General features: G+C 40.0%; 1 protein-coding gene across 11 annotated transcripts in view; it reads left to right on the forward strand.

The window, feature by feature from the left end:
- GAB1 (GRB2 associated binding protein 1) overlaps positions 1 to 13,405 on the forward strand; it is a 103,236-nt gene that overhangs the window by 59,171 nt on the left and 30,660 nt on the right. For 10 of the 11 annotated variants that reach the window (XM_054201805.1, XM_054201810.1, XM_054201809.1 and 7 more), the window contains exons 2-3: positions 1,280 to 1,574; positions 13,110 to 13,323. In XM_054201805.1, coding sequence (XP_054057780.1) covers positions 1,280 to 1,574; positions 13,110 to 13,323 — 509 coding nt within the window. Of the gene's footprint in view, positions 1 to 1,279; positions 1,575 to 12,618; positions 12,714 to 13,109; positions 13,324 to 13,405 lie in introns of those variants that run through there. The other variant, XM_054201815.1, reaches the window with a different exon arrangement.

Genomic DNA, 13,405 nt, shown 5'->3' on the forward strand with positions numbered 1-13,405 from the left:
TGTTTGAATATCCTAAAAAAGTTTTAAATGGGATGCCTTGGGGCATGGTGCGAGTCTGCGGTGTAATGGGCAGTGGCTTGGCTACTCTGTTGATTTGCCTTGGTCTGCAACTTTGCTGAAAAGCAAAAAAACCAAATGGACAAAACAGTGATGGCTCCCCACTGTGTCCAGGCTCTACTTTCAGATTTCTAAGTGCAGCTCTTCTAGTGGGAAATGGCAGTACCTTTCTTCTACTGTGCCCATTATCCTGGCATTTGTGCACATAAGGAAGCTTATAGCATAGAATGCTGTGTTGCTGGTGGAGCTGAGGAACCAAAATGCGGCTAAGTGAGGCAATAAAGATGCTGCTGTTAACGCCAGGACAGTTGTATGCAAACCTTGGTTTCTTGGTTTGCGTTAGCATCTTTGGTGAGAATTGTGCCAGGTGGTGGAGCCCATGGGATTGAAAGGCAGCTGAGGATTAGTTGGAAAATGAGGCATTTTAGTTGTGCTTTTCTTCTGGACCAGCTTCTTTCTCTCTGCAGCAGCAGGAAGGCTGGTATAACAAGCACGGCATCAGATTGCGAAACGTATTTCTTCTTATGTGGTGAAACTGTAACATTCGGTCATTCTCTCCATCCCCATCTCTCTCAACAGTTTCCAAAATAATAATGTAGCTCTTTTTCTGTAAGAAGTACTGTTGTAGAAATATTATGAGGTTCTGAGTTTCCCTAAGATCAAGGCGTGCACACGATGTGAGCATTGTCTGTTCTTTAAATGCAGGTCTCTATCGTTGAGTATCAGTGAAAAATTCAGAGTTAAAATGCATCAGCCTGAAGCAGCAGACATTGGAAACAAGACATTATGGAGCACTTAAAGGCATATTTTTATTTTGTCTTTCCCATGCCTATGTCAGCTTCCCTCAGAAGTTTTTTGTGTGTGCTTTTTTCCCCTCTCCTGGTCGCCTCCCCCCTTTTTCTTTACTCCATTCAACCTTTCTCATGTTGTAAACAGTGATTTAATTATATGTCCCCTTCTTAAAAACCAAACTCAAATAGAGAAGAAATAAACTTTTAAAATAGGAATTCACTCATCCTCTAGTCCACTGCTGTAATGATATGTAAATAGATTGTGTTAAATGTAGGTAACTGGTGTGTAATCTCTTAGTTATAATTTATCTACTTATTATTACTGTTTTCAACCCAGGTTGAAACCATACACAAAAGGTAACAGTCTGAAAGTATGATTTCTTCCTTCTAATTTTTCTCCCTTTTTTTTTTTCTCTCTCTCCAATTTTCAGGCATGGAAGAGGAGATGGTTTGTGCTTCGCAGTGGCCGTTTAACGGGGGATCCAGATGTATTGGAATACTACAAAAATGACCATGCCAAGAAGCCTATCCGTATTATTGACTTAAATTTGTGTCAACAAGTGGATGCTGGATTGACGTTCAACAAGAAAGAGTTTGAAAACAGTTATATTTTTGATATCAACACTATAGACAGAGTTTTCTATTTGGTAGCAGACAGCGAGGAGGAGATGAATAAGTGGGTTCGATGTATCTGTGATATCTGTGGGTTCAACCCTACAGATGAAGGTAAGTTCTGTTGGTTTTGCTGAGAAAGTGTGTGATGCCTACATGCGAAGAATGTTTCAAAGATCAGATTACTATCTTTAGTAGCTGGCATATGTTTTAAAACTTTTATGCATTGGCTATGAAACGTCCTTGTTACTCTGACAAAAAAAGTAAGCAGGACAGAAGGAGATATTAAGAATTTGTTACAAATTAAGTGTGCCATAAAACTTGGATAGTGCTCTTCTGTTTTGCATGATGTTAGGTCTTGAGAATATAGGAAAAACCTTTAAGTAAAATCATGCAAAACAGAAGATCATAATAATCATCAAAGGAATCCCATTTGGTATAAAAACGTATGGTTATGCAAGCAGGAGTGAGTGCAAAATGTCAGGTTTCTAATATTACCATTTCTCCGTCTGCTTTGCATCTTGGAAAAAAAAAAATAATCCGCCCCCCACCGGCTGAAACAAATGAAAAATAACTTGTAGTTCTCCACTATCCAGCTCTAATCCTACCAAAATAGACGTTGTGTGAAAGCAGCTTGTAGGAAACAGGATGGTGTGTATAATTCCTACAAATACCTTGTGGCCATTGCTTGTCATGAATCCATCCTTATTTATTTACTTATTATTCCTGCATTCCTTGTGGAGATTAGCAGGTTGCATGACTTGTTGTAGCTCTTTGCACAATCCAAAGAAAAGATTAAATAGGAGCAGTAAGAGGGTTAGAAATAAAGTATGCCTGACTAAAGGGGCTAGAATTAAATCCCTGGTTTTTTGTAGGATTGTGGATTGAGTGAGGTGGGGAAAAAAAGGCTTGCATCTCTTCTACTCCAGCCAAATCTTCAAAAGTGACTGGAAAATATTGTTGCTGTCTGAAGAGAGGCCTTTTTCTTTCTCCTTATCACAGTTTTGAACTAAAATTTTGTCACAAAAACTTTGTCTGTGAATTACCATTCTGGTAGCAAATTCAGTGAAGGGTACTTGTTTTGACAGTTCCAACATGTTTTCATGACATCCTGAACGTAACCGAGAGCACCCACAACACTAAGAGCGTTTCTAAGAGCGATTGCCATGTGACTCAATGTTCAGTTTGCCAGGCATCCCTTGCATACGGGAGAGAGGTAGGCAGGTGGTTGCTTTTCCGTGGATAATACACTAGTTGCCCCAGTGCAGCTGTGGGCAGGAGGCGCTCAGAAATCATTGGTTCTGGGGACAAACTGGGAATCTGGGAAGTAAGGAGGAGATGTGCTTACCTGGCAGCTCTTGTGTATGGGAGAGTGCAAAGAAGCACGTGTCCGTTGGGTGGAACGGAGATTTAGGGTCCCCTCAAAGCCATGAGGCCTTTCCTTGCTGAGAGCCAGTGTATTGTTAATCCTTAATTTTCAGTTGATGTTACATCTCCTGTTGAACTGAAGATGAAACATACTATGAATGCAGAGAGAACTAACTATGCCCTCGCTGTCTGTTTAGACCAAAACTGGTTTTGACTTCAGACAATTGTATCAGTAAGGTATCCCCGTTGTACTCTCATCGCGTGTTTCATCTTTGGCATTTTTGTCTGAACTATCCCAACACCTTTACTTTACATAACTGAGAGCTGAGAGTACTGTCTCTTTTATGGGTTTATTAATGTCTTGCAATGTGTTGAGGAAGAATTAAAAAAGGAAATAGGAAAGTTGGTTGCTTAGTGTCTGTTTATTGCCAAGTTCTTATTTTTACAAGATAAATCTTCCTACTAATGTAAGAGCAAATCATAAACGTACTTTGTAAAATCTGTGTTGACCTACAGTTTATTCTGAGAAGTTAAGGAATAGGTGAAGTTCACTGTAGGCAATAAAAAAGCACTATTAATATGGAGCTAAACAAAAAGAGATTGTATGGGGTGTAACCAACCTACCCTTTAGCCTATGGAAGCAGAAGATAGTTTTATTTGAAGTTGACAAAATGTCTCTTGCCAGACTGGTCTTGCTCTGAGAGTGGTGTCATTGGCATCCTTTGCTTGATCAAGGACTGGGGGCACCAGCGGCCTATTGTTCCTGCTGCTGTTTGTTTGGAAGCCCAGTCCAGTTGCCTCTTTGGACTTACAAAGTGGTGGTTAGTGCTATTAGAAAATGAATATGGAGTTGTTGTTTTGGTGTTAGGAATGAAGGAGAAAGAGTTAATCATAACTGTGGAGAAGCCAAAAAAATGAATACCAGTTCAGACTAGCTCTGAGCTGCTCCTTCCGTACTTGGTGAAGACGTAGAAATTCCTATGATGCAAAGTTTGTATTTCTTTTATTCCTTTTCTTAAAAATGAATGTTCACACTAATTTCTAGCTAAATAATCCTATGTTGTGACCTTCCAACTAGAAACTGGTTTATGCACATGAAATCTGTTCATTCTGGAGATCTGCAATGTTACATTTATGTTTGGACTGAGTAGATAAATTTATGTTCCATAGTCGTATTTACAAGCCATTCAGTCTCGAGCTTTCTGATTGCATCATAGCATAGTGTAATCTGTAATAATTATATTACAATTATATTATATGACTTTTTATAGGGACTTCCTTTAAAGGAAGGGTTTACAGTGATTTAGGTCTGTTAAAACAAGACAGAAACATGAAGAAATTTTATTTTTTTTTTAAATAAGCTAAATAATTGTTCTGCTTTTGTAAAGAAATTTATGTATACTTTTTTGATTTTCTTCAGCTAATGCTTCTTGTTTTTAAAATGGAAGCTGTACAATGTTTGTTTCTGTAGCATCTTTCTTTTTAAAATGCATCTGCAAAGGTGGGGGGAGCTACACGTGAGTATGGGGCTTAGTTTTACCACCAAGTTTCATACTCCACTTTTAACATTCCTATTTTCTCTGTAAGGTTGTAATATGATAGATCATTTAGAGGTTTAAATGTAAGTATAAGCAAAAATATGTTTTGTGTGCTTTGAACTCCAGTGAGAGATGTTCTGGGATGGAGAGTCTAAATGGATGTGGGAAATGACTATTCTCCTCTGCCTGGTGCTGTGGAGACCTCAGCTGAAATAACGTGGCCTGAGCATCTAGAAGGATGAGGATAAATGTTTAAAGAATGGTAGAAATAGAGGAAATGGATTTTTAAAAGTGGTCAAGGAGGAGAAAAGTTGAAGGATTTGTTTTTCCCAAGTAGAAAATACTGACAGAAAAGCTGTCTTTCAAAGTATAAAAAGCTGTGATAAGCAGGACATGGATAAGTTGTTATCTGAAGAGAGAAGTAATTTGTTTCTCTTTTAGTGAGTTATGTAATGATAAAGAAAAATCTTCTAAGGATATTTAAGCCCAGGCTGTGAAAGCCCTTCCCTAGAATTCAGTAGATGTCAGTGATGAATGTTTTATACGTGATCCAGCTCCACGTTTCTGTAATTTAGTGAATTGCGTGCTTGGCAGAGCAGGGGAAGAAGGAAATAATCTTACTATATGCAAACATGTTACTTGCATGTATTCATTTGAATAATGATAGCAATAACAAAGTAAACCAGAAGAAATAACAAAGTAAAGCAGAAGGGAAAAAAAAAAGGGGGGGGGGGGGAAGAACAAGACATTGAAATCTACAGTTACATTTACACAAATAATTACATGTGGTAAAGAAATCGTAAGGACTGTGCTTTGAAAGAGCTACAGCTTGCTTCACACACACTTTCAAAGTTTGCAGTATTTCTCTTCAGGCAGCTGCTATCTGGTATATGCCTCTTACGCCTTCTGCATTTTGAACAGTAAAATTATTTTCAAATAAGTTTTTTTAATTGTGTTCTGATAATACGTGCACTGCAGGTTGATTGTAGCTTGGGTGCAGTATCAGTGACTGGAGGGATGAACATAACTCCATCTTCCCATCCTGACTCCTCATGTTCTCTCTAACACTGCGTGGTCAGGCATCACTGCTGCTACGCCCTGTGGGAGATCTCCCTATCGGATCAGGATACCCCTGTGCTGCCTGTCACGCAGGCGTGGAACAGAAAACAGGCTCTGCCACTAAGAACTTGCTATCTGCGATAAGAGACATCAACATAGGAGCAGAGGCATGGGAAGAAGTGAAAGCAAATAAGGTGGTTTTGCCCATTGTGTCAGATAAGTAAGTGGTCTTAGTGCTTCAGCTGTTGGGCCATTGTTGAACTCTGGGATTTTCGAGAAGAAATTTTCAGGGGGTCTTTGATAAATAAATATTGGACGTTACAGCTGTTTAGGGTGCACGTCCTGCATGAAGGGTCTGCCTCTAAGAAATAAAAAATGTTCTCCTTTGACAGCTTTAACAAGTGGATGATAGAGGCTGGCGCACCTGGCAAATCAAAATCACCATCTCAATAACATATGATGAATCTTAGAGACTTTGGTCATGAAAGGGCTCAAAAGTGAGGAGAAATAGCATGATCTTGTAGATGAAGGGAGGGAGGCTCTGGAGGAGAACAGCAGTGACAGAGTAATAAGTTTTTAAAAAGTCTTTGCAACAAAGTTGCACCATAGTGATGATGTACTTAATGATGAGTTGAGATTTTTTGTATCTCTCACGTATGATTAACTAGAAGGAAAATCAGCTCAAAGATGAGATGCCAGGAGGATGAGTGACCAGCAACCTGGAGTGCAGTAAAGAATAACATGAAAGTACCGACTTAACCATTAGGAGAGAGACACCCCCCCAGATATGGATTGTGTTGTCTTAGAAGTGAGTCTGTAGGTTTAGAGGTAATAGTGGCACAAGAGCATCTCTTATTGTGGAGGCTTTTTTGGTTGCCTGCTTTGAGGAGGATAATGGCCACTGAGGTGTACAAGCAGGATTTTTTATTTTTTTTTTTTTTAGGGTGAAATTGCTGAGAGAAAGGTGATGATAGACTGTGAAGAAGGCTGTTAGAGTTGCCATATTTCATCTGGCAAAATTTCAGAGGAATAATAAAATTAGAAGAAGGGGGACCAGAGAAGGACCTGAGATTTGTCATAGCGGGTTTGGTAGAGGTGTTAGCTGGTGGCTAAAGAGCTGAGTAAAAGGAAGCAAAGCTGAGATAATCGTTGCCCGTTTTCCAAAGGAGAAAGAGAAGACAGCAGAGAAGACACCTTAGTCTTCAACTTCAGATGATGGGGGTAAAGGATGAGTCGCTAAGTGAGATGATGATGAATAGAGCACAAAATCCGCAACAGTAGGTCTTCCCTTACCAGTCTGTGAGGAAAAAAAATACATGTATTAAAAAGATACAATTTACTATCAGGATTAGGGTTGGAATCTTCATCTTGAGTGTTTGGGGTTATCTTCTTAAGCTGCCAGCTGCACGTTACAAAAATTCCTATAGAAGGTGATTCTGCTCTTCCTTGAGGAAAAATAAACTGAATCTAATATGCCTAGGTAATTAATTTTCCCTGGTTCCTACTGAACACCTTTTGTGGCATTAACATCACCTGATGAGTTGCTAGGAGAAGGGTGGGTTGGAAAACTGTTCTGCAGATCGCTCGCTCTCAAGTAGTGAGGTGCTGCGAGGCGGTACGGGGAGCGATGAAAACCTCTCTGAAGCACAAAGGTGCCCACAGCTCCAGGCATCCTGCTGCAGCTCCAGGCATCCTGCTGCAGCTCCAGCTGGGTCAGCTCACCATGTGGCTAGAGCAGCCAGCTCTGCCGAGGAGAGCTCTGGGCCTTTTTAGTGAAGAAAAAGCCCAAACGTTTTAATGTGGTGGGCTGCACTGTTTCTCTTCACAAGCACCTACAGAAGTTAGGCTGTAACAGGACTCCTTGATTATTTTTCCTGCGTCACCCAGCCTGCGTACCATCTGAAGATGGAGAGAACAGGCTACAGATGTTTCTTTTTTTTCCCCCCCTCCTTTTGAATGAATAGTCTTCAAAAGAAAATTGCAGGTGGAGAGGGGGAAGAAATTCGGAGTGGAAATGCTTTTGGTATTTTCGAATTTTAAATGGGTAACCAAAAGCGCAGCGTAAAATTACATATGAACTGCAGATAGTAAACGGCATCTAAATTTTAGATGTAAGCTCTGAAAGCTGGAAACTTCAGTGTGTGATGGGAACTTGGAGCAGTCAGTCATGTTTCTGGTTTGGATGCAGGAGGCAGGGTTCTCCTGAGCATAATATACAATGAGCAACTGCTGAATTCTTCATTAGTGTTTTTTAAATAGGGTATAATGTTTGTCTTCAGAAAAAGAAAGATATTTTGAGATCATATTAAACTAAGAAAACAAAAGTAGGAAATGCAGAGGAACTTTTTATTAAAGTATTTAAAAGGATTTTCTCTGGGTGTAGCAGAAAGGTTCAGAATTGAGGCTCGCTGCATAGATTTCATATTGATTGTAAACTGATCACTTATGCTGAAAACCAAACCCAGGCTAACGTGTCCATGCATCTTCTGGGCTGGATCTGGCTCACATCTAATTGAGTTAAGTATGCGAACAGAGCAAGTGCTTGTTTGTCTGTGCCTGTCAGCGCGCACATGCTCGTGCTCTGTGCGTGCACAGGCACACGTGTGGCCCTTTGATTCCAGGATCTTTCACTTGAGACCATGTAGAAACTCCAGCAGCGTATTTCAGGATGTCTCTCATTACATTAAGCAGCACAGATAATGACTTCACAGATTTAATTTAAAAAAAAAAAAAAAAGTCCTTTTAAGGATTAAAGTGGAGTAGGTTTTTTATTTATTATTATTATGGCTCCCACTGTTGTATCTGTAAAATTTTGTTCAAGGTTATTATTTTAATATTTTGTTGGCCATTGGTTGTTTTGATGATAACATCTGCATCATAGTAAATGGATTGAATGAAACATCTCAGAAGAAGAGTAGAATCACACGATTGCGTATCTGTTGCTGATTCACTGTTACAATGGGAAAATCCCGTTTCTATTTTAGTCTTTCTACCTACGATGTGCAAAGAATGCATTTTCTTACTTTGATTGCAATTTTGACATGTAAAGAAATGCTTGCAGTAATGAGGCTTCTGTGTTTTGTTCACTATGAGAATATTTCAAGTATTTACATAATTAGAATATTAAGAGACTACATATCATAATGTAGAAAACAATTTAATTTTTGCTCTCATTAAAAAAACCAAACAAAACATAAAACCAGACCTAAATGTAAACTCCCACACTCAAGTCTTCCAGATTGTTCATAAAGCATGGATATAGGAACACGTGGAATAAAGAATCTTTATATAGTTAAGAAGGAGAGAGGGGAGCCTTTTGTTACTCTTATTCAGAAAATGTTCTTTTTACCTCGTTAATTTTATTATTGTTTTATTACTGAAGCAAATACAAAAACAATTATGAGGAAAAAAGTACAAATTCTAGTGAAGATGATGCCTGTAACTGCTCGTAACAAACCGACTGAGAAAAGACAAAGCTCTTGCCCTGTTTTGAGAAAGCTGCTTGTTCTAGCTGTACTGAATGCAGGAATTATAAAAACAAAATAGGATTCTTGTTACGCTCATTTGCATGTTAAATATTCTGGATGTTTTTCCAGCTCCCAGTTATTTCAAAGCAGTCCGAGTGTCTGAGCTCTGGGAACAAACCAAATGACTTACAACGTTCTTTGGTGTGCAGATGACCCCTTCCCTAAAAATCTGCTAGTCCAAAGTGGAGCAAGTTGATGATTGTACTCTTTGAAATCATAATAGGCTGCTGGGAGAAACTCGCTCCTTCATATCAGCTTCTGAAGTATGTGGCTAAAGACAATATTTGAGAAGGTACAGATAGGCAAACAGCATTCATTTGCTCAGTGATGAAAGTCGTTAACATTACTGATTTCTTCATAGTCAAACTTGAAATAGCTTGAATGTGTAAAGCAAATAAGAAGAGCCCAGCAGTGAAGTGCTTTAGACTTAAGTTCAGTTGCTCTTTAAATCAGGCATTAACCCACACTGTTTAACACATACAAAATGCCTATATGAAGATGAATTTCAGATCAGAAAGTAGTCTCTTAATAGTTTAGCACTCTCTCCACAAAATTAAAAAAAAAATAAAAATCCCAACCAAACCACACAAAAAACCCCCACAGCAGATCTGTAGGAGGACTCAGGGATTTTGTCAAGTGGTATCTGTGGCAAAATAAATGAGGCAGCACATCACCAGGGTAAGTATCCCTAACAATATGTTAACATTAATGGGCTCCAAATCCTTGCTCAGAGAAGAGATCATGAACCTTCTGGACAGTGACACCTTTAATACTCAGCAGCAATCAAAAGGCAAATGGTTTGGATAGGAACAGAATGAATTGCTGCTGTGTCTTTGTGAATCAGTGTGTCCCAGACTTTTTTTTGTGCATTTTATGCAGTAGTTAGTTTCCCTTCTCAGGAAGGAGTTAGTAGAGCTGGGAGAGGTGAGGGTGAAGGGAAACGAGATCTGCAATGAAATGGCTTCTGTACCAAGAAAAATTAAGCAGCACCAACTCAGTAAAGCTGCGTCAAAGTTGTGTAAAGCTGGGAATTGGGATTATGAGTAGGAGGCAATTGTTCACTCTTGTGACAGGGAACTACTGGAGCGAGTCCAGCATAGGGCAACCAAGATGATTATGGGACTGGAGCACCTCCCTTATGAGGAAAGGCTGAAAGAGCTGGGACTCTTTAGCCTGGAGAAGAGAAGGTTGAGGGGGGACCTGATTAATGTTTACAAGTATCTGAAGGGTGGGTTTAAGGAGGACGGAGCCAGGCTCTTTTCAATGGTTCCCAGCGACAGGACAAGGGGCAATGGGCGCAAGCTAGAACATAGGAAGTTCCATTCAAATACACGGAAAAACTTCTTTACAGTGAGGGTGACAGAGCACTGGAACAGGCTGCCCAGGGAGGTTGTGGAGTCCCCTTCTCTGGAGATTTTCAAGACCCGCCTGGATGCAGCCCTGAGGGATGTGCTTTAGGCAATCCTGCTCTAGCAGGGGAGTTGGACTAGATGATCTCTAGAGGTCCCTTCCAACTCTGAAGATTCCGTGATTCCCCTGAAGATGGGAGCTAAAGGACATCAAGTGAAACTATCAGGTAGCAAGTTTAAAATAAAAGGAAGTGTTTCTCCATGGAACTACTGACACAGGATGATAGTGGAGGTCAAAAATATACATATACTCAAAAAGGGTAGGACAAATTCAGAGAAAAGTTTTCCAGAGGCTGGTTGGCATGGACTGTGAATGCAGCCTCTGCAGTGGGGTGCCCCAAAGCTGCAGAGCCCCATGCAGGCTCCCCTTGCTGCTTGGGCTCAGTCTGTCTGCAACAGGCCACTGTTGGAGATGGCATCATGGGCCTCAGAGACTAAAGATCTGAGCCAGTTTATTTAGCCCAATGGTCTTCACCACCTTGCCTCCTTTCACCAGCCAGCCTTTAATTTCTGTTTCTTTTTAGTTCTCTCATACACGCACTTTTTTCTTACTCCCCCAAGGATGTAACTCTTTCTTTCTCCAAACTTGGTGGATGCGTTAGTCCTCTTTCAAGCCTCTTGATTTATTTATTCCCCCCCCCCCCCGTGGAAAGTTACCCTTGAGACTTGCTGCTCTTCCTGGGAATGCTACTGCATGGTTTGTTTAAATGCTTCAGCCTCACGTAGGCATGCATCTTACTATATACCTGTTGAACTCTCCTAGCTGCCTCTGGTCTAATTGACACACCCGTCTTCCCTGGAAGCTGCAGTGACGTGACGTTTGATTTCTTTTTTCCCCTTGTGTGAACTTGGCACCAAGGAGATCTAATAACGTGAAGGTCGTGTGCAGTCAGGGACAAGGAACAGGGGGTGGGGATCATGGTACATCGAAGCCCTTGAGGATCTTGTCTGTAAGTGTGGACAAAGAATTATAGTGTATCTGGCAGGAAACCTTTCTTTTCTGTCTTACTCATGCATAAATTTACTGGCATTCCTTAGATGGAGGGGACAGGCCGGAGAGCTACTTGTCCTTTCTCCCACTGTGTCTTTTCCAGGAGCAAGAAATACATTCTTGGTGGGTCCATTCAGGCACCTCTCTGTTCCTGCTGTCGAACCCTAACATTAGGGGAATAAAGAAATATCAGCAGGTGCCTCAAATAGGTGTCTTCAAGCTCTTGATATTCCTAAATAATAGAAAATTGTTCATAGTTTAATATTCTAGCATGCAGTAAAGAAACCATTTTATTCTTGTGTGTGTGCGATCACTGGGTGCAGTCTGGTTTTACCTTTGTTCTGCTAACTAGTTTGATGGATAGGTCAGGCACAGCCTTTTATATAAAACCTTTTATAAAAACTTTTTTTTTTTTTTAGGTTATCCTACCTTTTCAGGTAGGTTGAGTTGAGGAATTTTCATACACCCAGACTTCTTCCACCCACATGGGTGTGGTGGGATTTAATTTCTGAGCCTGTGCAAGTGCCATGGGAGTTCAAAGCAAGTGCTGCTGTACCTATTTCCACGTCTAAATCACTCGTACCTGATGTACACAGGACTGGAAGCAGGAGGGCTATGTTCTGGTCTGCTCATCTGGTTCTTCCCAGGATAGCGCTGGGAAGCAGAAGCTGGATGAAGTTACTTTGTAGTGCATAGTTGGCCTGTAAGCCTAACAGGAGCAGACTGCACTGGATAATAATATGTTCACTTAAACCATGCTAATAATCAGCGTCCATTCCTGGGATGTGCAAACTGGAATGTACAATGAGTTGCAAGTACAAGGGAGCCTTGATAATTGAGGAACAATTTACTTAATTATGTTGGTTTTAGTCAATGTATCATTAAAACAATGAAAAAGTTAAATGATTGTTTAATGTTTGACAGTGTCAATATTTTCCAGTCTCCCAGATAATTTAATAGTGAGGATACACGTATTTGGAAGGAAAACAAAAAGTTGCTCTAGAATATACATGAAGAGGAAATTGATAAGAATTATAAAGACAAGGTTATTTAAAAAAACAACCACAACAACACTTCTCCCCCCCCAAAAAAAACCCAACCCAAACAACAAACCACAACTACTTCGTTTATTGCACTAAAATAGAAAGTTTGGGTATGTAATGAGGGGGCTTAGTGGAACATGGTACTTACTGTACCTCTGCGTTATTTTTATAGTCGTAAGCGATCTTCCATTGCAAAAGCACCATTTTTCCTGTTGCTTTTCAGATATTGAGAAAGGCCAGTTCTTGACTGGTGACTAATCTCAAATGCTGAAGTGACCTTGGTCAAAAAGGGATGAATACGTGCAAGTGCTGACTCAGGTTACTGTATTCAAGTAATTACCTATGAGCCTTTGTCTGCTCTTGATTAAAACAACAGATTTGTGTTTTTAGCTGTCTCACTGCAGCTGCCAGCATCTTTGTTCTTTCTGTGACCAGAAAACAGGTTAAATAAGTTACTAAATAACGCATAACCTCTGTTACCAAGGTGCACTTAAGGAATTGATTACAGTTTGAAAAAATATAAAGATATTATAAAGATTTGTATATAAATACCCTGAAACAAATGTTAATATCCAGATGTTCTCATGTCCGCTTATTTTACAATTTTGAGTTAAAACCCCTGACTTTTCTCATCCTCTGTCACTAAAAATTTTTGGTGGTGGTGTAAGAATGTTTCTTCATTGTAAAAAGAATGCTTTGCTTCTATGTTTGCAGACGCTGTGAAGCCACCAGTCAGTTCTTTACAACCATCCGCTGAGTTACCCTTGCCCATCAACACTTCACCGCCTTCCATGCAAGCAGAATCTTCCCTACCTCCTCCTTATCAGCTTATTAACATCCCCCCACTGGAGTCTTCCTCTGGTCAAGAAGATCCTCAAGATTACCTACTCCTAATAAACTGTCAAAGTAAAAAACCTGAACCTATGAGGTAAGTGACATTTTTTTTCTTAATAACAATTATTTGTATTACAGGCCAAGAATGATTGTGCTAAAAGCACTTTTTTATTGCT

The sequence above is a fragment of the Rissa tridactyla genome, chromosome 5 (assembly GCF_028500815.1).
Source record: "Rissa tridactyla isolate bRisTri1 chromosome 5, bRisTri1.patW.cur.20221130, whole genome shotgun sequence".
NCBI classification, from domain to species: domain Eukaryota; kingdom Metazoa; phylum Chordata; class Aves; order Charadriiformes; family Laridae; genus Rissa; species Rissa tridactyla.